This window comes from Procambarus clarkii, chromosome 66 (assembly GCF_040958095.1).
Source record: "Procambarus clarkii isolate CNS0578487 chromosome 66, FALCON_Pclarkii_2.0, whole genome shotgun sequence".
Lineage (NCBI taxonomy): Eukaryota > Metazoa > Arthropoda > Malacostraca > Decapoda > Cambaridae > Procambarus > Procambarus clarkii.
In genome coordinates, this window is record NC_091215.1 from 28301635 (window position 1) to 28326733 (window position 25099).

Sequence of the window (25099 nt, forward strand, 5' to 3'; positions counted from 1 at the left end):
GTGACGTCACCACCATCACCTCAGGTAATAAAGCCATAATGAGCCTCTCGGCCCCGGCTTCGACCTTCGATAATTCCCCATACATTTTTTTTACACCATATTTAACTCTAGCTAAAATATTAGCAATCAAAACATGAAATACAAAATATATATCTTGCATTTTTATTTTTTATAGTCTTATGAGAAAGTATTTATTATAAGATTTCGTATTAAAAGATTTCCCAAGCCGGAGTCAGAAGACGGAGAGCGGGACAGCTGGCCTAGGAACATGAGGAGAGAGGAACGCTTGCCACCACACGCGCGATTTACATTTGATTTCTACCTTGTATGGAACATTGTAGTCGTCTTGGCCCTCATCGGTATGTTCACCTACTTGATCTTCTTCTTTAAGTGAGAGAGAGAGAGAGGTGTAGAGGGAGGTACATGATGACCGTGGGAGGATCAGGCACAGTGGCTCTTGTTTTGTCTGACACTTGCCAGCTGGTGCACGCTACCTGTTCTGGCTTCACCACACGGTCACCAGTCACCAGTCCGGGACCTCGTCAGCTGGTGCACGCTACCAGCTCTGGCCTCACCAGTCAGGGACCTCACCGGTGTCTCTCCAGCTTTACTAGCCATTAACGGTGTTGGTTAAGTGTTGTCATCTACTGTGACCCCCATAGCACCGAGGCGGGTCACCCGGTGTTGAGGAAGGTAATATAGCTTTAACCCGTCGACCATGGAGGTGGAGGAGTCGAGGCAGAAGGAGCTGCATGCAGCCTACTTGTGTGTGAAGGTGACCGTCGCCGAGGACCTCGCCAGTTGTGAGGAGCTGAAGCGGGCCCTTCAGTATGCAGGCCACAACCCTACGCCCTCCTTCCTGGCCAAGGTCTGGCACGAGGGGGAGACCGACAGCATTACGTACGAGACCTACTGCAGCTTGGCAGAACAGATGCCGGAAGTGATTATCGACGATATGGAAGCTCTGTTCATGAAGGTGTTTGGGAATGCCGATGGAAAGGTTGGTGAAGATGATTTTAAGAATATGTTGATTTCTGGCAATCAGGATTGTGATCTCAGTGATGCTGACATTGATTATATTCTTCAGGAAGCAAGTATAGTTACAGACGGAGTGGTTGACTGCAGTAAATTATGCAAGGTAATCCATCATACCATTAATGAAATGAAGCAGCTGAGTATGCAAAAACTGGAAGAACGTTCCAACTTCCAGCGCATCAACTCTAAAACATTCACAAGGAAAAAACGAGAGAAATATTCAAACGTAGAAGGCAGTATATCCTCGCAGACCTCTTTAAATTTGGATGGGTGGAACGAAGCGAGCCTGAAAGGGTGTTTCTATCTGGACAAGCAAAGTGTTCTCGCTCACCAGTACTGCATGGAAATATCATGCATGGGCCCAACTGTTGTTAAAGTCAGACCCAAGAGTTATATGAAGCAAGAAGCTGGCAGAGGACCTGTAGACACACTGGCATACATTTTCCGCGAATCTCCTGAAGGAATGCGTAACTATATTGGTTTCACTGATCAGAAAGATAGTGATGGTTCACATTTCTGGCGAGATACATTAAAAGAAGGCCGTTACGTTGTCATTCCCTATACAAGTGGATGTCGTCTTCGAGAGAGGACACAGGATCCAAAAGGATACATCGACCTTGTAGAAAATGAAGGTAAAGTGCAGCTGACCCCTGAATTTCGACTGGTCCTGGAAGAAGTCTTCGATCAAGTGGACCTGGACAGTAATGGGCGTCTGAACCGTCAAGAATTTAACTTGTACAATTGGAAAACCTCAGGTGAGGAGGTTCAAGATGATGAGTGGACTGTGGTGCAAAGTAATTTTGATGTGGAAGAAGATGAGTTAACCCTCAATGGATTTTTGGCACTACACCAACTTGAAGCAGAGGATAATGGTGGAGATTCAGAGGATCTTTGGGTGTCACTAGAGGCAATGGGATACAATCGGCTTGGGAGGCAAGACCAGGCAGCTCCATTTATAATAAGTGTACACAGTCAAGTTTGCCAACCAGTTCTTCAGGTATCAGGACTCAAAAGCGGTGGACTTCTTTTAGACAAAGCAGTTGTACGATCCATAATGGAAAATGCAGAGCCCATCAAAATAAAGAATATGATAGATCTTATAAAATATGAGTACATTGGGGAACATCGAGCAAGTATTGTGATTCAGAACAAAGCACACAGCAAAGTTACTGTTCGTGTAGATTGCACCAGGAGCACCAACGTAGTCACTAACAGGCCCAGTATGGATTGGATGGTCGAGGTAGCTGGAAAATCTGCAATTATTGCCCATCAGCTGTTGCCCCAGAGGCTTGGCGAAGACTGGAGTGTGGTTTGTGTTGAATATTTAGTTAAATAGTTGCTAACAAGTACTAAATGACTGTCTGTCTACTTGAATTGTAGGAAGATTATATTCATAATTTGTATTGATCAGAAATATTGGGTGGGTATATACCCCATTATTTTGACTAGGTGAATTTCAAATTCTGGATGTCTGGCTTGTTAGCATCCTTTCACATAAGTCATTGTACACATGCAGTACTATACAGTACTGTATTCTGTTAAAATTCTAGTAAGTGAATATTTTCATTGCCTACAATTGAAGTAACTTGTATTTATTTGAAAGCTTTTGCCCGAAACGCTATGCGTACTAGTGGCTGTACAAGAATGTAAGAACTCTTGTATATATAAATACAAAAAAAAGCTTAGTTTATTGTGTGCTGCTTTTGCTGTTGAGCTAATTTTTGCTTACAAAATTATACCCGGTGACAGCTTCGGCTTTTGTTGCAGTATACCATATGTACAGAATGTGTATACCCTACATATTGCTCAGGAAACTTTTTGTTGTGTACTAATTTGCTGACTACTATTGTCACATTATCATTGTTCGTATATTGTCATGCCTTAATATGTGCTAAAGATGTACATATTATACATTAATATATTATGTACAAGGACACTTGGTTCATTGGTGACCATTTTACTGTTATGTGATTATTTAAGTCATGAGTACATTAACATGTACTGAGATATGGGTTTTTTATAATTTAATTAATGTACTTAATTTAGATCAAACTAAATAAGGCCATAGGATTGGTCCTATTTGTGTTTGTGTATAGATTACAGCCATTTTATACTGAATAGTACCACAGTACTAAGGACTACCAGTGAATACTATTATGAATCTACTCTATAAATTGTGCTGCTGTGGCTTAACTGTAATGACTACCTGTATGCTTCTCTGTACTTTTAATATACTACAGTATACTATTTATATATACATATACACTCTCACATACAGTACATCTACAGTACATACAATGATTATTTATGACACCAAAATACATTAGTTAGGAAGGTAAATGTCTTGCTGCAATAGATATTTTATTGGAATAGAAGACCCCCCCTCCCCACAACCTGGAACATACCTGGAGAGGATTTCGGGAGTTCTTTTAATCTCTGACCCAGGCCTTAGGCTAGGCTTCACAGAAAATGTATGTCTCACCCTTTTATGTGTGTGTCACCCCCTTTTGATTCATTTGAGCAAGATGTCAGTGCAAGTACTGTATACAGTACAGTACAGTACTTTTAAATAATGTTATATTTACCTGAATTTATCTAAGGGCCACAATATCTGTAGTGCCCTCGATAAGGACAGGAAGCTGGCAGCTTGTCAAAGGTTCACCTATTTTCCTAATGATTTCATCAAGCTGGATCTTGAAATGCAGCAGTTTTTTGACATTTACAAATTCTGCGGATAGGCAGTTCCATGGGTTTATAATCCTATGGGGTGAAAAGGCATCTCCTGTTGTCTGCCCTACATTGTGGCTTGTTGAGCTTGAAACCACTGTTTCCTTGTTTGTGCTACATCACACCTTGTAAAGAAGGGGTCTGCCTCAGTATCCTCCAAATTGTTTAGTATTTTAAAAGTTTTGGCGAGATCAGCCCTGTCAGACCCCCAACCTCTTGTGTGTGAGTATGTGTGTACATGAGTGTTTACACAAATTAGTATGTTTAGTGCTATACATGTTTACATACACTTACAGTCCAAGCACACTGCTGTATATACTATACGTAAATACTTTCTTTGCATTCTTTTTAACAAGTATATTATTTATTACTTCCAATGCTTTTATGCAATACTGTATGATCTTTTAATGTGCTGTCTATTATTTTTTATAATTTTGCAGCAAGGCTTTGCTAAGCAGATTTATTTAAGCGTTATACATTTTATGTTTTGCTAGCCTTTTCTTGCCATTTAAAAAAAAAAAAAAAAAAAAAGTCGAAGCATCAAACTAGATCAGCTCGTGCATTATATTTGCAGGGTTACTACAGAGATATGTTGATCATTGCATGAACAGTTTCAGATGTATACTGTAATGTACTTAAATACATGTTTTATATTCAAAGTATTTTTTGTAATACAGCTTGTCTTATAAGTTGCATTATTTATAGTAATTTAATACTTTACTGTTTATTATGTTATCTAATATATACTAGTACTGTATATATACTGTAGTAGTTTACTAATAAAAAATAAAATTTATTTGCATTTTACTGTACTTATTAAATTGTTAAAACTTTTTGTGAATTTATGTACTACTTGTATCTGCATTTGTGTTAAAATGTGACAAAATTATGATTTAGTTTCTTGACACTCTAGCCTTATAGCAGCATCTGTTAAGAGATTGATGAAGCAATATTCCATAGTTTGCTAAAGTAGAGAATGGTATTTAAAATTGTCATGGAAAATTAAATTTCTTTATGTATTATGCACCCCATACCCATCCCGTGGGCGGTGGTGTAAAGGATTATAGAGGCACGTAATTGGTTCAGGGACCGAACCCTCTAGTTCGTTTAGATCAGCAAATAACAATCTTTTGACGCTAATTAAAAAATTATTAATGTTATATATACATGTACACATACTCATACATACATGTACATATATATATATGTATACATACAGTATATACATACACACATATTTACAGGTAGGTAGCCTGTTAGACACATCGAGGTAGGGATGGGGGGGGAGATCCTAAACAGTGACTGTCACTCTGGGTGCAACTCTTAAAGTCGGCAAATTCCCAGGTACCTATTTACTGCTAGGTGAACGTGGACATTAGGAGCAAGGAAGTATGTCTAACGTCTTGCCCAGGACCAATTGTTTGTATGTACAGTATTAATTTTGATGCTCACTTAGGAAATGCTGAACTAATGCATGGGCTGTTAAAAAAAAAAATCCATTGATGTCATGCAATAGATGGGGAGGCTATTCTGAGGTTAAGCATCGACCGGTTCAGGTACTGTAAGTTGAACTTTTTTTTTTTTTCTACATGCAATACAGTAGTTAGGTCTTCAACCATTTGGTAAAGGGCCAGGGGCTGTAGTTCAACTGTTCAATAAGAATTGCAAATTTTATCCTATTATGTGCTTTTAAATTTATCCTAATCGGTTATTCATACTGTTTGACAAACGTTATACCCTCTTAACAGATTTGTTACTAAACAATTTTGCATTTTGTTTGGTCCACTTTGAATGATTGCATGTCTTAAAATAGAGATGTTTCACATTTTTCAAGTGCTACATTTTAAATTACCAAGTAAAGTGTAATAACAAGATTAACATTGTAATGTGCTATATACTTATGCATAATGTACTATATGTGCTTATGAATAAAGATAAATTTCATTTTATGTTCATTAGCTGTGAATCGAGTACATTAATACTGTCTACAGTATTTACATAAAAAAAAGTATTCACATAAAGTATTTGACCTTGTTTTAGTATTACATTGACTGCATGAAAAAACTGCACATAAGTCTGTAAGATATTATAGAAAGATATGAAGATTTATAGCTTGCTCATCCCAAATCCTAGGTGTGTGATGCTGCTGCTGTTAAAAACGAGCTGGCTGAAGAAGAGGAGTAAATTATAATGGCAGTTGTAAAACTTGTGCTTTGAGCCATGGAAGGGAAGACCATATTTGTAACTGTTGGTACTACTCGCTTCGATGCCCTAGTTCGAGCTGTCGTTGAGGAAGATACCCTTGCCATTTTACGAGAAAAGGGCTATAACAAAATTACCTTTCAAATTGGACAAGGGGAATTTGTACCACCAAATGGAGAACTCCAGGGAATCACACTGACACATTTTCGGTTGAAACCATCCATTGCTCAAGATTTTGCTAAAGCAGACCTTGTGATCAGTCATGCAGGTGCTGGGTCTTGCTTGGAGGCACTAGGGGCTGGTAAACCCCTGGTAGCAGTCGTAAATGATGCACTAATGGACAACCACCAATCAGAACTAGCGGAGCAACTTGCAGACATTGGGTTTTGTTTCTTTTGTTATCCATACACACTGCAAGAGAAGGTTGCCAGCATGGACATTACACAACTCAGGCCATATGTTCCAGGCCAACCCAGTCATTTAGCCCAGTATTTGGCATCGGTAATTAAAGTAACGTCATAATTCTTTGGCTTAAAGTGAAGCTGTAGAATAGTAATCCGAGTTGTTTACGACTAATGAAAGAGCAGCTTGTACAGTACCCAATAAGTAAATAATTCATATTGCACCTTTTAAAATAATTTTACTGTTGACACTTATGCCTTCCAATTTATACGTGATCCCTTCTAGTACATATACTGCTCAATGATGTGGAATTTGTGTGGGAGTCTCCCAGTAGGATGCTGATGTATGTCATACAATTGAATTTTTGTTTAGTTACACAGTACCTTACAGCAGTTATGTATTTTAAAATCTTAATACTGTAGTTATTACAGTATTAATGGAACATGTTTGAATTGCGGGTACCATTTGGTATCACCATTGCAAATACGTGTACTGTATACCACTTGCATTATATTGTATAATGTAAATAGAGACTTTGAGTTAGAAAATGCATTTTATTTATTAGTCTGTATATCATCATCTGCAATTCTATCACACAATTATCACATACGTTTCAAAATTCAGTAGCAAGTTATATTTTGTGAAGGGTTGATGGCATAAACTGTAGGATATAAACTAGAGTTATGCCAAGCTATTTCTAATTAGAATTGAATGCAATACACTATTTACCTATTTTTAAGTACTGGTAACTACTATACATTTGAAAGTTCTATTTACAATTGTAATGTGCATAATTTTCACTTGAAATTGAATTGGATACAGTACTGTACTTGTTTAATTTTATGATAGTTTCACTTTTCCATGTACTGTATTGTACTTAAATGTATCACTTGTAGAGTGTATTTGTGTGTGTTGTACCAAGTGTATACATTATGTATACATAAATTGCACCTAATAACCAAAGTTGCTTAACAAGGAGAATTTTTTTATAATTTTTTTCCAAACAATATTTATGGGACTATTTTTGAGTCAAACCAACATAGAAATTTCCCTAAACCCAACTTAACCAAGTCAACACTATATGTTTTTAGTACATTTATATTGTTAGAAATTAAGCCATTTGGAAATGAATATTTGAAAGTAATAAAAATTGCTCTGCCTGTTAAGCAACATATGATGGAGCCCAATAGATATGATAGATTGTACCTTGTACCTAGCAAGTACCCAGCGGTGCTTGCTTACTATGCCAGGTAGTGTTGTTCTGCCATTAGGTAAGACGAAAAATATATGTAGTGGTTTGCCATAGTTGGGGAGAGGAAGCTTGTGAGCCTTGAGCCAACTACTGACCTTCCACAGGATGCAACTAATAACAGTTGCTAACTCCAATGTACAGTACCTATTTACTGTTATGTGAACAGAGTCATCAGGTGAAAGGAAATATTGCCCAAATGCTTCTGTCCTGGCATAGGAATTTAATCCAGTACCCTTTGGCTTTGACTCGGCTGTGCTCACCACTGAACCACAGGACCCTATTATATACATGCATTTTATTATTATTATAATACAATATTTTGCCTCTTAATTATACCTTTTGAATCCTGTGTATTTTATTCTGTTCTGTACAAGTTCAGTACTGGTATTATTAAATATCTAGGATTTCATATACTGGTATACAGTAATGAACTAATAAAATCCAGTAGTGTTCATATTTTTCTTTCGGTGGTAGTTAAGTTATGGAGTTTATAATGGTTATTGATCCCTTTGTAATGAAAAATATGCAAGATATATCTAAACTTTAAATTAAGTTAGTTCCATGTAGTACAACAAAGTTACTTCTGCAAATTTTTTTAGCATTATATGTAAATTTGACAAAGCCATAATTAAAGTATCCCTATTGGAGGTTCATAAATTTTTAGTATACAGTACAGTATTCACATTTTGAGCACATTTTCTATAAACAAAATCAAAGTAAAATAAAAACCAAACTTTATTTATTCTATCCTAATATAACCTATTATGACACTAATCTTGTCGAATGAAACGGCGCCCATCACTTAATCTTTATACTGTATGGTATAAATATACTACAGTATATATATACTGGGTTTTATATCTAAAGGGCAAATGGGGGGGGGATCTTTGACAAGCCGCCAGCTTCCGGTCCTCGTTGAGGCCACAGTATTAATGGCCCTTGGATAAATACATATTTGGAAGTAGTAACATTGCTGGATATTGCTCATTCGGTTATGAAGAGAATACAAAAGTTGGAAGAAGCAAGAGCAGTGTGACAACCTGGGTGGGAAGGTTAGGTACAAGTCCGCACGTCTTGAGAGGTGGAAGAGATAGATGGCTTGTAGACTATTCTGGAGACAATAGAATGAGAACTACAAAATACCTCCTTGAGGAAGTTAATAGACATGGAAATAAATTTATAATTATCAAAAGGCTCCAAGCCGAGGAGACTTCATAGCATCATGGGACAATTTCAACAAGATCATCAAACAAGCTTAGGTATACACAGTAATGTTCTGGTAACCTATAAATAATGGTAACTATAATATTGGTAACTAAAAACTCCATGCCCCAGAAGTGTCTTGAACCCATACTGCCAGGAGCACTATGCAACTGGTGTGTACAGGATACCTTGAGTGTGTGTGTATATGTATGTATGTATATATATATATATATATATATATATATATATATATATATATATATATATATATATATAATAGTATATTTTGGAAACAGTCTTTCTTGTAAACATATGTTGTTAAATATGACAATAAAAGTAACATTAATAATTCTAAAACGAATTTTCTCAATATTTCTTATGTTTCTTTTTACTGTCGATGGTAATTGAAAAGTCAATTCTCCAAAATTCTTTTTTATTTCTAGTCTGACGCGACGCTTGAACGCGTTTCGTAATTATCGAGAAATCACCGATAGATACAGCGATCAATATCCCCATCTCACAGGGCATTCCTACCTTCACTAGCATAATCTTGGAACAGCACAAGAATAAGCTTACTTATAGGAACTGTAGCAACACACTAATGTGTATACCTAGCATGTTAATAATAATAATAAAAAAAAAGATGGATACGGTGAAGAAAAAAAAATTAGCTAAGTGTAACCTCTGGACAAGGTATCAAAATAGTGTATGTATATACTGTATTCACAGGATACAGTACATACATATACTGTATCCACAGGATACAGTATATACATATACTGTATCCTCCCTTATAACATCAATATATGTTATAAGGGCAGTGTGTGAATGTAGCAGTACTCGCTAGTATGTAGCTTAAAAATTACGCAATAATAATGATCTTAGAGATATTAACTCATTTTGGTAATACTTTGCACAATTTTCACTATTGATTATGAAAGGATAATACAAGTATTTCTGTTTATCTTACACTACACAGCTCATACTATTCTGATATGACCTGTATTTTCAATTGTATTTGAAACATATTTATCCCCCCCCCATCACCTTGCCCGAAATGCTAAGCTTATTAATGGCTTTAGGTACTGTATATACTAGTTCTATCTAGAACTAGTACATACATACACCATACATACATTATATTCATAATTCATCCTGGATTGTATGTACACTTTTACCTGAATATTTGATTTGATTGGCATTCCCAGCGAAATTTCTACATTCTATATATTCTATATTCTATATTCTACTCAATTTCTATGTTCTCTGTTAATTCCAAATGTTCCTTCTTGTATATAAATCAATAAAATAAAATAAAATCCAAATACTGTAGCGTGTTGGGTAATATTGTAAGGCAGGAGAGGCACGCGGCGTCCCGGCACCCTTATTACTCTCTGGTACCTCGCCATGTCTCTCTACAGGAACACCGTCTGGTTCTTCAAGGGCCTCAAGGAGTTCACCAAGTAAGCTGGCAAACTGTATATATATATAGAGTAAGGGGTGAGTTAGGTCCTAGTAGGAGAAGGGAACCAACACTGGCGAAGCTTGTTGTATGACCACAGAGTTTCAGCAGTCAGTTCTTATTTAAGGCGTTTCCTGTCGTTGTTTCACATTCGCCTTACTGTTTTTTTTACCTAATTACACTTAAGGAGGAGGGGGGGAGCCGGTGGCTGAGTGGACAGAACACTGGACTCGTGATGCTGTGGTCCCTGGGTTCGATCCCGGGCTTTTTTTACCTAATTACACTTAGGGGGGAGGGGGGGAGCCGGTGGCTGAGCGGACAGAACACTGGACACGTGATGCTGTGGTCCCCGAGTTCGATCCCGGGCGCCGGCGAGAAACAATGGGCAGTTTCACCCTGATGCCCCCTGTTACCTAGCAGTAAATAGGTACCTGGGGGTTTGTCAGCTGTCACGGGCTGCTTCCTGGGGGTGGACACCTGGTCGAGGACTGGGACACTTAGTCCCGAAATCATCCCAAGAAGAATTACCTAAAGATAGGTAATTGGATAATATTACAAGTGAGAGGTCTTCGATTCGATTCCCAGCATGTTTTATGGTTGCTGCCGGCTAGATTACTGCGAATCTCATACTCGTCCTGTGAGCGGTAGTTTGTGAACCTTGTACTCTTATGAGCCGGTATTTATTGTATTCGTCTAGTTGTGCTTGCGTGAGTTGATCTCTGGCTCTTTGGTCCCGCCTCTCGACTGTCAATCAACTGGTGTACAGGTTCCTGAGCCTACTGGGCTCTGTCATATCTACACTTGAAAATGTGTATGGAGTCAGCCTCCACTACATCACTACCTAATGCATTCCATTTGTTAACTATTCTGAAGTAGTGTGAATATCACACTCGTCCTGTCAGTGGTAGTTTGTGAACCTCGTACTCATCCTGTGAGTGGTACCTGACCAACCTGATATACCTGATCAACCAGGCTGTGACTCATACATCAGGCTGCGAGCAGCCGCATCCAACAGCCTGGTTGACCAGTCCAGCAACGAGGGGGCCTGGTCGACAACTGGGCTGCGGGGTCACTAAGCCCCGGAATCACCTCAAGGTAACCACAAGGTAACCAAGGTGGTAGTTTGTCGGGGACTGGTTGTTTCGGACACGAGATGCTTTGGCGAAGCTCTTTCTATTCCTTAAAAGCATATACTACACTGTATATTGTTATGTTAGGCTGTATTAGCTCAGGATGTATTGGGCACAGTTGGGTAGGTTAGGTTGGGTTGAGCTAGGTTAGATTAAATTTCAAAATCCGCTGGTGAATCGTCTTGTGTACGATGTGACTTGTATCAGTTTGTCTAACGCGTACTCATCCTATCGACAGTAAGGTAAAAGTATTACAGAGGGCACTAAAGGTCTTAGAACTCGGTGGATATTTTACATTAGCATTTACAGTTTATCTTCAGACATTATAATGACTGCTTGTAACAAACTTATTGTACTACAATGAACAGTAAACAAGGTATTCAGGAATTAGTAAACTGTTGTGGGTTGTATCCTGGGATGGATCAGTGGCTAATGGTGATGATGGTGACGAAGGTGACCAGTGGCTAAAGTAGACGAAGGTGACCAGCGGCTCAAGTAGATGATGGTAAGCCTGAGAGGCTTCCTCTTTCCAACAATGAGAAACCAAAACAAGTCTTTTTGTTTAGCTAATTAAGGAAGTCATGACGAGAACTGTATAAGAAGTGTAGGTGTGTTTTTATTAGTGTACAGATGTGCAGTGCCAAGAGTGTGTGTCCAAATAATGGAAACACCCCGTTGGCTTGTTCAATGTACCTACAATCCCTAGTTTATGTTTGGATTCGCTAATTGGAAAATTCTAGCATTAATCCAGAGAAAGCGGTGTGTATTCTGTGATATATTTTTATTTTATTTTTATTTATATAGATATACAAGAAGGTACATTGGGTTTATGAGAGTACATAGCATTGATGTTTTTACATTTTTGCAAAGCCACCAAGTCATGACTCACCAAGACATAGTGATAGATACCTCAATAATCATGTGTACCAATGATCGAAGACGGCTCCAAAGACTTGAGGCCGTATTCATTTGAGCAGATATCAGTAATCTACATACAAGTGAATTAGACTTCGAGCATACAATTGTTCGATGGCCCTTCATTGATCCTAAGGGAAGATAAGACCCGGTAGGCAACAATTACCTGAAGTTAGGCAGCAATCGTTTCACCCGATTCTTCACCGCTATCTATGATTAAGGAATACAGTACAGTACTTAATTGTAGAGTGAGGTGTACTCTTGCTTATAAATGTGTGCTTTTGCATGTAAAATTAGTATACCTGTGTCCCTAGTGTCAAAGTGTATATTCCTGAAGATGTAACATCGTTGTTGATGAAATGTCAAAGAAATAAAATCAAGATTAAGTGATTTAGTGTTTCTTCACCTTCTAGATCGCATTGTCAAGTGCTATATAGTCGTAATGGCTTGGTGCTTTCCCCTGATAATTCCCACCCTCTAGATGGTAGAAGGTATTTGTGGATTGGAAAATAGCCATAAGAAAATTACCTTGCAACTATGAGCAATGTCTTCCCCACCTCCACACCTTGGGTCAAGTTGTGTGTAACTAGGAGCAAGCTGATGTGTGTGGGCTTGGTAGAGCTTTGTGATAACTTGTTGCAGGGCCACTTAAGTAATCAGGACAGAGGGGCCGTATACCACTTGCTGTTCGGTATTTGGCGTTTTCAAACTGACCTTTCATGCAAGCGTTCCTTACTCTTTATTTAAATCTATTATGGAGATGATGATTTTGTCTTAAGAAACGAATACAGTACCTAAGGGTAAGGGTAGACTTTCATGTTATAGAACTGATAAGTCACAATGTAAGTTGCACAAATGCCCTTTCTCAAATGACAGTATCCATGACTACTACAATCAGTAGATTAGCCATTGCTAGTTATGCAACCCATTTGTGTTAGGCAGCACTCCTCAGATAAGTTTGCTGGCTTAATTCCTTTTGGAAAATGAATACGAATTGTCTGATTTAATTTTACACAGTAATAAGGTTCAAGACACCTTATTTAGTCTTGTTACATTTATCTCTGTTATCTGTTAAAATTTATTAGGAATGGGTACCTGACTGCCAGTAAGAAGTTCAAGGAAGATGACCTGGAAGTGGATTGCAGTGGGCGCCATTTTATGGTAACTGGTGAGCATCAGTCATGCTGGCAAATGTAATGTTGCACTCTGTTCATTTTTTCTATACCAGTACAGTAAGGAAATTTGATGTATGTATTAGCTAGAATCATGGAACACAAATTGGATAAGTACGTATAAGTAAAGCCTCAATCACAGCATGGATAGGGACGGGAATTTTTGTTTGTTTGTTTGTACCATAAATGTGGCAATTCATTTATAATGCTAGTTAGCATATATACATTTGTCCTTCATGAACAAATGGAGAGAGATCTGCTAGACTACTACAGGCTTGGATTCTGAAATATATTTTATATCCTGGTACGTATAAATGGAATTTAGGTCCAATGAATGTTAATACTGTACTATATATACTGTAATGTTTAACTACTTCTCGGCAATAAATACTGGGCATACTTTTCCTTGCAGTTGTCAAGAACTTTTAATTGTAAGTAGTAAATGAAGTTTTACATATCCTCCATATGATTAACTTCAATTTGCTCTACAGTACAGTATATTGAAACCATATTTAGCAATTAAGGCGGCTTTCAATTTTGCAGTACTGTATTGGATTTTGTAGATTTGAAGTTAAATAGATAACAAGTTTTTATACCCAGTTTAGAACATGGTTGAATCTTGGTGGGATACATGTTGAGCATACTTTAACATGGACTGGGGTAGATAATCTGCTCCTGTCCTCTGTTTTGTCACTTTTTTGGCAGTCAGGCAACCACACATCTTGCATTCTTGTATCATACAAACTCTTTGATAATATTTATTCGCCTTGTTCAAAGCATTCTGAAGTTGATATTGTTTAGTATTGAGTAGAAGAAAGCTGTTTTTTGAGATCTTGGGAACATATTGTCATTTTTGTCACATTTTTAAGTTTTATCTGGATTTTTTTTTTGGCAAGAAAATATTCCCCACTCAAATCAAGGATTGCATGCATTTTAATGTTTGAAACTGGTCTGCAACTTGCTAGTCCAAATTATTGAAGTTGCACTTGTTATTTATACATATAGCATATCTTTTGTGCACCAAATGGGTATCAACGTTTTTTTTTCCTGCATTGCACATGACTTGTCAGAGTTATGAAAATTTGATTTAAAACAAATTCAAATTGCATGTTGCAGTGTGCGTGTCACTTGGTCAGTCAGGTTAAGGCCAATCCTGAATTGGTGTCTACATGGACTGTCATTGTACAGTATGTCCCACCCCTTCGGCTGGACGGTAGGGCGACGGTCTCGCTTCATGCAGGTTGGCATTCAATCCCCAACCTTCCAAGTGGTTGGGCACCATTCCTCTCCTCCGTCCCATCCGAATTCCTTATCCTGATATCTTCTAAGTGCTATAAAGTCGTAATGGCTTGGTGCTTTTCCCTGGTAAGACAATACAATACATGGACTGTCTTTTCCTTGACTAGGGAGACCTTGGTACTGTATTTAGCAAGTCTCTCAAGCTTCCCGTGACCAACAATGGTATACTGTATGCATGTTTAGGTTGGGGAGGGGGGAAAGTTAAATGGTTGTGATTTTATATTACAATATTTGTTACTACTGTACTAAAGTTTTATATATTGCACAGTATTTATATACTGTACTGTTGTTATATGCTGCACAGTATTTATATACTGTACTGTTGTTATATGCTGCACAGTATTTATATACTGTACTGTTGTTATATGCTGCACAGTATTTATATACTGTACTGTTGTTATATGCTGCACAGTATTTATATACTGTACTGTTGTTATATGCTGCACAGTATTTATATACTGTACTGTTGTTATATGCTGCACAGTATTTATATACTGTACTGTTGTTATATGCTGCACAGTATTTATATACTGTACTGTTGTTATATGCTGCACAGTATTTATATACTGTACTGTTGTTATATGCTGCACAGTATTTATGTACTGTACTGTTGTTATATGCTGCACAGTATTTATGTACTGTACTGTTGTTATATGCTGCACAGTATTTATGTACTGTACTGTTGTTATATGCTGCACAGTATTTATATACTGTACTGTTGTTATATGCTGCACAGTATTTATATACTGTACTGTTGTTATATGCTGCACAGTATTTATATACTGTACTGTTGTTATATGCTGCACAGTATTTATGTACTGTACCGTTGTTATATGCTGCACAGTATTTATATACTGTACTGTTGTTATATGCTGCACAGTATTTATATACTGTACTGTTGTTATATGCTGCACAGTATTTATAGAACTGAAATGCAATTTTTGGGGGGGACCATTCTTGGTCATTATTCAGGAATAAAAATATATCTAGTTTATATATATGTAGGATGTTTATGTACAGTTATTGTAAATTTTGTTACATCACTCGCTTGACACTGGCTTCACAAATGCATAAAAGTAGATGCGTGCACTGGAAATTATTAAATTTTACTGCATTGAACTATAATGCATGCAACAGTTCTTCAGTTCCTGAAATAAAGCTTCATATTTTCAATGTAATTTGTCCCCTCAAAGTGTGTACAGTATAATGAAGTAGCTTACTCGTCACACTTCACTTACTTGCGTCACTTACTCGTAGACAGGTGGTGCTTAGTTGACAGCTTACATCCTTGTCACGTGCATAGGGTGATCTAGAATATTAACATTAGGGCACTAACCCAACATGTAAATATCATTATAAATTACAATGTTTGAAGATATGCTGGGAGCTCAGGATTGTAGAAAATATGAATGAAATATTGTATTATTTTTTTTTTTTTTTTTTTTTTTTTTTTTTTTTTTTTTTTTTTTTTTTTTTTTTTTATACTGCAGTGTACTTTCACTACTATTCCTAAGACAAATAAAAATATGATTACATGTATTTTGATTATGAATTATTAATTTGCTATTTGTCATTGAAAGTTGGAATGCTTTATTACAGGAGCAAACAGTGGAATTGGCAAGTGTATAGCTACAGAAATAGCAAAACGCGGAGGAACTGTTCACATGGTGTGCCGCAACCCAACTGCCGCTGAAGAAGCCAAAAAGGAGATTGTCGAAGTTTCTAATAATCAGGTATTTGTTCTTATCATGCTAATAACAATGCTATCTGTATTCTTGGGAAACTGCTTTAGCTATATCCCTCTAGTCTTAATTCATTTCTATGTATAGATGTAGCGATCCATCTATATTGCTGTACAGTAAAAGGTATGCTATTGTGACATCAGTATCTGTTAGAACTAACAGGATCTTTTTGAGGATAAGATTTATTTTCTTTGTCCACAGAATATCTTTGTACACATCCTTGACATGTCAAAGCCCAGAGATGTGCACAAGTTTACTCAAGATTTCTGTAAGGAGAATGACAGCCTGAATGTACTGGTAAGCATTGCTTCTTATATCTCTATCTTGTGTCTTCTACATACTCAAGTGTGTTGTCATCCCTAAAAGCTATTGTCAATAATACTGTAGGTTATTTTCAGTACCAAAAATTAATGGATTGTATTTTCCAGCAGATAAGACATAAGTTTTAAAGGTAAAATCTAAAAAAATTATGAACAAGTGAACTTGGTTTCAGGTTAATAATGCTGGGTGTATGGTCAACCCTCGGCAGTTGACGGAAGATAACTTGGAGAAGAACTTTGCCACGAACACACTCGGCACCTACATACTCACCACTAATCTCCTCCCATTGATAAAGAAGTAAGATCTTAGATTCTCTTGAAGATAAAGGATTGGTGCTTTATGGAATCTCATGACTCCCAAAATTGTGCTTTATTATATGTTTGTTTTCCCCTGTTAACCTGCTTAATTTCAGGACTAATTTTGGTCAGACTAGTTCAGTGTTTTTGCTATGCTAATCTTCAATTGATTGCAACTTCCGAGGTCTGTGATAAGTGGCTTTGTTAAAAAAACACAAGTATCTGTCATGAAATCACTGTAAATGTCACCAAATTGTTATAAATCAAATAGTTATTGTATTCTACTATTGGATGTACATAGGAAGTAAGGTCATAAGGTAAGGAATGGGAGCAACAGTGCCTTTATATGCAATCTGCATATAAAGTCACTTCACATTAACTGCAAAGTCTTATTATCGAGCTATTCCATTAAGTTGCTCCTTTAAGTTAAAAAAGATTTAGAGGGAGGGAATTATCAGTGGAAAGCACCAAATCATTACAACTATATAGCACTTGGAAGGGGTCAGGATAAGGATTTGGGATGGGGCAGGGTGAAGGAATGGTGCCCAACCACTAGGACGGTCAGAGATTGAATGCCGACCTGCATGAAGCGACACCATTGCTCTACCGTCCAGCCCAAGTGGTTGGGCAGACTTAGAAACAACCGATGTTTGACTAAATCTTTTACTTTTGTTTCATACCAAACCTGGAGGAGTTAAAACTGAATTGTCTACAAAATATTTAGTTTTTATTTAAATAAAGTGCTTGTTGGTGTTGGAACTTTGTAGTGTAATGCTATTATGTTATAATTTTGCTAATTTTGAATGTATTTTACAGAAGTGATACGCCAAGGGTGGTAACAGTGACTTCAGGTGGCATGTTGGTCCAGAAACTTGACTATGCAGACTTGCAGTTTGAGAAGATGTATCCATATGATGGCACGATGGCCTATGCTCAGAACAAAAGGCAACAGGTGTGATTAATGTTTTGTTTTATCTCTCCAACTTCTTATTTTTTTTATCACATACACTTTATTATTATTTAATATTGCTCCATTTCAAATGTTATAGAAAAGAAATACAGCGCACATGTTCAAGTTGATACTGTACTAATTTCCAGGGGTCAGATTCACGAAAAAGTTACGCAAGTACTTACGAACGAGTACATCTTTCCTCAATCTTTGACAGCTTTGGTTACATTTAATAAGCTGTTTACAAGCATGAAAACTTCCCAATCAGCTGTTGTAATTGTTACAAAAAGCCCCCTGGTGCTTCGGAGCTCATTAACTGTTTAATAATTGTGAACAAAGCCATCAAAGATTGAGAAAAGATGTACTGGTTTGTAAGTGCTTGTGTAACTGCTTTCTGAATCTGGCCCCAGGTTGCTTCTTAAGGGAAGAGCCTGCCTGGGTGTGGTTATCATGTGGTGCAACTGTGTCGGGTTGACATCTGTGGCGGTGAAGTTCGGAACTACCAAACTGTTCTTGTTGGGTCAAACTGGTTCTAGGAATACTCTAGAAAATGCTCACTTTGACCCAGAATATTAAAATGCTTTTTCAAGATATAATACTTTATTCTCGAGCTTGAAAGTTTGCCGATGGCTCCACGTACCCTTATACCGGTCCTGCTTATTATATGTGAAGAATCTTGGTTACTATACTGTATTCATATTCACATTGTAAATAGGAATCTATAAGCGCAAATATTATATACATGAATCATACAGTACTACAAAGAAATAAGAATGGTGGTGGAGGGGGTGTGTGTTGCAGCTATGACCCCAGTTTGAATTCAGGCAGGCAAGTAGTAAAAGCCAGACAGACAAATAGTCTAACAGACAACAGCAACTAATGGCTTGCTGGCAATAACAAGACTATAGAGGGGGAGGCATAGTTCTATATGTCTTGTTAAATTAAGTGTGTACTGAACTGTAATGACATTTTCATACATGTTGATTTGAAAGTCAGAGCTTGAAGTATGGTGGTCAATGACTAAAATATTGTGTATAGAAATATAAGTACTTTACAGAATGACTACTGGATACATGGCTTTCTTGTATTTCAACAGTGGTTGATTCAAATTATATTGTAATGTACAGTATATGGAATAGCTGTAACTCCTTTGATTTACAAAGAGTTTGTTAAGAAGGTTGTAATTGCTTCTCTTGCTTTTCAGGTGGTAATGACAGAGCAGTATGCTAAAAATCATCCAGAGATTCATTTCTCTTGTATGCATCCAGGCTGGACAGACACTCCAGCTTTACGGGTCTCCATGCCAGATTTCTACGAAAAGGTGCCATAAAACGTGTCTTGTTCTGTAGATACACCATTCCTTATACAATCAACTAAATTGCATTCAGACATCCTCAGTTGGACTGATCACTTGTGTCCAGATATAATTGTCTGCATGTTGGGATATATATTCTGTTATATTCTGTCGTACTGTGGTCTATGCTTGTGTTTAATTAGAAGGGTTCATGCTTGTATGCAGAGTGACCCAACAGGAACCAACTGAATGGTTCCCTATGGTATCTGGGTCAAGACTGCCACCCAGCCTAACAGCATAATCCTGGTCTAAAACACAGTATAACTTAAGAGTAGCTGAAGTGTTGTGCTCACAAGTGTGTGTGTTTTCATATTTACTCCAACTTGTATATTTTGTCCTAGATGAAGGATAAGCTGAGAGAAGGTGGTGAGGGAGCAGATACTGCTGTGTGGTTGGCAGTGTCACCAGCAGTCATTGTTCATTCTTCAGGACTGTTCTTTCAAGGTAGGTGCTTAAAGTTCAATTTATATTCTAGATTTTTTGCTGTATTAAATATTAAGAATAAAAGTTTGAATAAAAGTTTCATAAAAAAAAGCAGTAAAATTATAAGAATACCAGGTATCTTTTAGTTTTCTTAAGTTTTTACAAATTTATTCTCTGTGGCAATTGGATATTCAACTTCAGTAATTAAATCAGAATTCCTCTCCTTCATTTGCTTAGCTTTTAATAATTATGTATCCCCAGTAGGAATTTTTGTTTTATGCATGGTGTCTATGTGAAATTGAGACTGTCTTGACAATTTTAAGTATAACACTCTTTGTATTTGATGACCAAACCACACATCGGAAGATGAAGAAACGATGACGTTTCGGTCTGTCCTGGACCTTTATCAAGATATGTGTTAGGATACTCAGATACTGGCTAGAGGAAGCAGTCACGTTCAATCTACAGATATAAAGAATATTTAGTTTTAAAACTGGGTTATGAAGATGAAAATTTACTGGTAAAAGACAGCCCCTAATGACAACAATTCCAAATAAATTAATCTTGAACCATTCCTTTCCAAGAGTAAAACTTAGGCACATAATTGTATGATACTTGCGCGCATAATTGCACAATACTTTGGCGCATAGTTGCCCAATACTTAGGCACATAATTGCACAATACTTTGGCACATAATTGCACAATACTTTGGTGCATAGTTGCCCAATACTTAGGCACATAGTTGCGCCATACTTATGCACATAATTGCACAATACTTTGGTAAATAGTTCCCCAATACTTTGGCACATAGTTGCCCAATACTTTGCTACAGTTGCACAATACTTTGGCACATAATTGCACAATTCTTTGGCATATAATTGCACAATACTTTGGCACATAATTGCACAATGCTTTGGCACATAGTTGGACAATGCTTTGGCACATAGTTGGACAATACTTAGGCACATAATTGCACAATACGTATTGCAAAGCTTCTTATAGTATTTTTGCCATCAGTACTGTTGAGTACCACAAAACATGAGCTACAAGGTTCTGTGGTAACAGGGATTTTCTTACACCATCACACACAAGATTTGAAAGTATCGTATTGCTACATGAAGATATTCTCCAGACAATGCTTAGCCACTGTGAATTTGGAACAAAAACATGGTGAAAACTGTAGGGAATCTTCTTGGAGATACTTAACGATTTAGCGGTGATACTTGATACTGTTTTTGTGATTTGTACTTTCTTTGTGTAGAGGTACAGAAAATACAGAATGAATGAAATTGAGTGTGGTTTTATATTTTTTAAATTTTTTAATTTTCCAGATAGAAGTCCTGTTCCCACTCACCTGCCTTTGGCATCAACCAAAGTGACTACTAAAGAGGAGGAGGAATTTATGTCGGTGCTTGAGGAGCTTTCTAAGAAATTTGGAGGGTAAACTTGGCTTGGTTACCTTACCTTACCTTGAGGTGCTTCCGGAGCTTCGTGTCCCCGCGGCCCGGTCGTCGACCAGGCCTCCTGGCTCCTGTGGTTACTGCTATTCCTGGGTGATGTCTGTTGTTTTGAGAGAGGGGGTTCTTTGTTGCTTCAGAAGCTTCAAGGTTGATGATACGAGCTTAAACTTGTATTTGAATTGTTTGAAAGAAAATTGTTTATAACTTTCTATACATATTTTACAATTTCCAGTAAGTTTGGGTGAACAGGTGAACTCAAGCCACAGAATAAAGTAAAAATTCACCAGAAAAACAATCCGTAAGGTAATTATATTTAGATTTAGCAGTTCGATAAGTTCTTGAATTGCAGAAGTTTTAAAAGATGCAGAGTTTACTTTTTAATTCTTATTTTTTTTTTTTTAAATGTGTTGTGTTTGGTATTTGAGAATCTAAGCAGTTCTTATCTATTGGTGTCTGGAGATTAAGATATTTTAGCTCCTGCATCCAACTTGCTATTGGTGTTCTTAAATCTCTAGATATTCTTGCTCACTCTGACTTCCTCTTGAATCTGTGGATAGAGGTGATGACTGTAACTTTTTTCAGTACATTCCACATGCTCACCGTCATCTGCTGCCATGCTTCTTGTCGTCTGTGAGGTCCCAGTTCCCCCACACAACCTCAACACCATGATTTGACCTTGACTCCTTGCACCCTTTTTGTTTTGACATTTCTGTTAGGGTTATATTGTTTCATCGTAAAATCCACCAATCTGTAACTATTTTATGCAGTACTGTATATTTGTGGCTGGAAGGGGGTGGGTATATTTGGAATTAATGTAGAAGCTGGTGTTTTATTAAAAGTGGAGTATACAACAACCAGACCTTAGGATATGACTGGAATGGATCCATTTTTTATCAGTACTGTATAATGTCAAGTGATCACTTTGCACAAGATATTTCAGGAAATCCTGCCTTACACAATTAAGGGTTTTATTGTAGCCTGATTATAGTTTTTACACACAGTCCTTCCAGAGGCATCTAGATTAGTTATCTCAGCAAGCACATTTAAGAAGCAATAGATATTTGGTACAAAACTTTTCGCCATGCAAGAAATGAATCGTGACCAGCATAAGCCTAATTCTTTTCCAGGCCCTTTAGCATCATGTCTGTCAATAAGGTTGTATGTCAGACCCAGTTGACTAGTCTTGGTGCACTTTGTTACTGATCGTCGACATTATAAAGAAAGCTTTAGTGTGAAACATTCTAATAATTTGCCTTAGTTTTGTAGCATTCAGTCATTGTGACAATGACTCGTTCAAGTATGGAGACGAGTACCTGTCAGCTGTAGTGTGACCAATATTACATTGAACTGTTGGTAGGTGATTATAGTGCACCACCTTCGTAGTTGTGGTTGATAATTGTGCACCACCCCCAACTGGTCATTGGAGGGTGTGTCCTGCATATTGTGCACAAGTGTTAGTACAGTATTGTATTAATAGTATAATCTGTATGTGTTAGTCCTAAGTTTGAGTTTCTGTTTACATTGCCACGAGTCCCGGATCAGACCTTCTACATGCACCCGGAGAGTTGAAGCTCCAGGTGCATTCACTTATTACTCAGAAGTAAAAAAAAAATAGTATAAATTATATATAATATAATATACACATACATACATACATATTTGTGTAGTGTAAAATTGCAATTTATATTTCTCTGTCCATCAAGATTGTGTAAAAAGTGGCCCTTCCTGCAAACATGATGGTTTGTGGCAATTATTGGTGTAACGTACAGAAATGGACTGGTGTGCAAGTATCCAAAAAGGAGGAAGAATACGGCAATTCTGAACGTATCCATTTCATTCTTCCCTTGTAGATAGTTATGCATAACTAAATCACTAGTTTTTTTTTATTATTCTTGCAAAATAGATTGTTGTATACAAAGTAATTTGCATTGTGTATTATTGGCACACTCCAAATGCTGCACTACAAATTACAACAGTAACTATACAACCTAACCTAGGCTGGAAGTTTAGGCTTGGGTGTTGCCTTCTTTTTCATGCCCTCGACAAAATTAACATTTACGGACAGAAATGTTGTGTGTGTGTGTGTGTGTGTGTGCAACAGTCCATATTTGTATGGTCAAGCAATAGTTGCTACACTTACCAACTCGTTGTCCACAAATGATGGTCAAGTGTTCAGTTTTTAGCAATGATATTTGTTTAGGCTTCATATGTATCCCTAGATCATTGCTTGAGTGTGTGTGTCTTGTTCATCTGTGCAAGCAGGTGGGGATATCCGTTTTATATGTAATGTACCGAGTTTACTTTTAACACTTGTATGGGGACTACCAAGGCCCTCTACATTTTAATATTTTGCTGTTTTAATAATAAAAATACTGAATAATAGTGGTAACAGTTTTCCCCTGCTATTTCTCTCTACTACATGACTGAAAATTTCATTATCTTTTGCGATCAGCAATTTTTTTACTGCCGGTTTTTTACAGTCCTGATAGCCTTGTTCGTGTTTTTTTTTAATAAAGCAACGCTACTGCTATTTGCATTTAACTCGGAAAGCTATATATCTTCAAAGGTATGGTAATTATATGTGAGGAGGAGGGGCTGGGATAGAACAGAGGGAAGGAGCTGTCAGTTCCTCTTGATAATTTTATAGGTAGTGATGTAATGTAATTCCACACTAATGAAGTGTGAAAGAGGGTACCAGAAGAATAGTAGTCTAGCAGGGAGGAAGTTGCAAGAGTCAGAAAAGGAGGACCTGGGAGTGGATGTAACACCAGATTAACAGGATCATTAGCTATATGTCCAGGTCTAGCAAACATATGGATGACTTAAGAACCTAACAGAAAATCTTCCAAGGTTATATACATGGTCAATGTTAGAGCATTGCTAGAGTATATAGTCCAACATGGAACCCACACATGGTAAAGAATAAAAAAAAACAGATTAATTAATTTTTTAGAAAATATTGAAGCCGTATGATAGGAACCCAACGTGCGGCCTCAATATTTTCTCATAGATATATCACGTTTGTCATTTCATTTTGTATTAGTAATTTTTTCCGGATCTCTCATTACAATACATTATATCAATCAAATAAAAAACTATTCATAAATGGTAGTATATATACATAAAAAGTACACTCGCTCACAAATGTACTACCATTTATGAATAGTTTTTTTACATTATTATATTTGGTTATAATGTACTGTATGAAACTGATAATTTTCCAAATAAACTATGGCATTAAAGCAGAAAACATATACCAAGGATTTATAGATTTTGTGGATATTTCATCTGTAGTCAATTATCCCAGTTGGTACCCAACAAGTAATATCTATAGCTAGTTTAATTTTGGGGAGCAGTTAAATCTGTATAATGGAGCATTGACTATTTATAGGTGAAACAATTTTGTGGAATTTAAACTTTGCTTGTGAAACTGAAATATAAATTTGTATTTATTATAATCAGACACGTGTGTAAATTAAGTAGATGATGTGGAGCACTAAGCCTGTATGTATGAGTCAAACTTTATCAATACATTAAATTAGCATGCACTATTTGTTCATGCATCTTAAGTTTAAATTTTTTATTATACTAGAAATTGGTTTTATTAGTGTGAACTATAGAACACGCTTAAAAATGTGCACATTATGATATCAAATTTGCTACAAAAAATATAATATGTAAAATACTTTGTTGATTTTGTTTTTCTGCAAGTTCCAGTCCAGCAAATACAAGGACTTACTCCACTGGACGTTTTT

At 36.9% G+C, this 25099-nt stretch overlaps 3 protein-coding genes across 3 annotated transcripts; all 3 read left to right on the forward strand.

Annotated features, from left to right (window-relative positions):
* The first annotated feature begins 233 nt into the window (after window positions 1-233).
* Window positions 234-8356, forward strand: LOC123769204 (EF-hand calcium-binding domain-containing protein 7). The gene is made up of 2 exons (XM_045760228.2): window positions 234-2344; window positions 5896-8356. Exons 1-2 carry the CDS (start codon window positions 719-721, stop codon window positions 5944-5946), a joined length of 1677 nt encoding a protein of 558 aa, XP_045616184.1. The 5' UTR covers window positions 234-718; the 3' UTR covers window positions 5947-8356.
* Alg13 (Alg13 UDP-N-acetylglucosaminyltransferase subunit) lies at window positions 5983-6486 on the forward strand. Its single transcript, XM_045760492.1, has one exon. The coding sequence runs from the start codon at window positions 5983-5985 to the stop codon at window positions 6484-6486; it is 504 nt and encodes a 167-aa protein (XP_045616448.1).
* Window positions 8357-9619: 1263 nt separating the features above from the next.
* Window positions 9620-25034, forward strand: LOC123769202 (dehydrogenase/reductase SDR family member 12). The gene is made up of 9 exons (XM_045760221.2): window positions 9620-10284; window positions 13414-13496; window positions 16399-16532; window positions 16743-16838; window positions 17035-17159; window positions 17975-18110; window positions 19312-19428; window positions 19803-19905; window positions 21216-25034. Exons 1-9 carry the CDS (start codon window positions 10229-10231, stop codon window positions 21326-21328), a joined length of 963 nt encoding a protein of 320 aa, XP_045616177.1. The 5' UTR covers window positions 9620-10228; the 3' UTR covers window positions 21329-25034.
* Window positions 25035-25099: the final 65 nt, after the last annotated feature.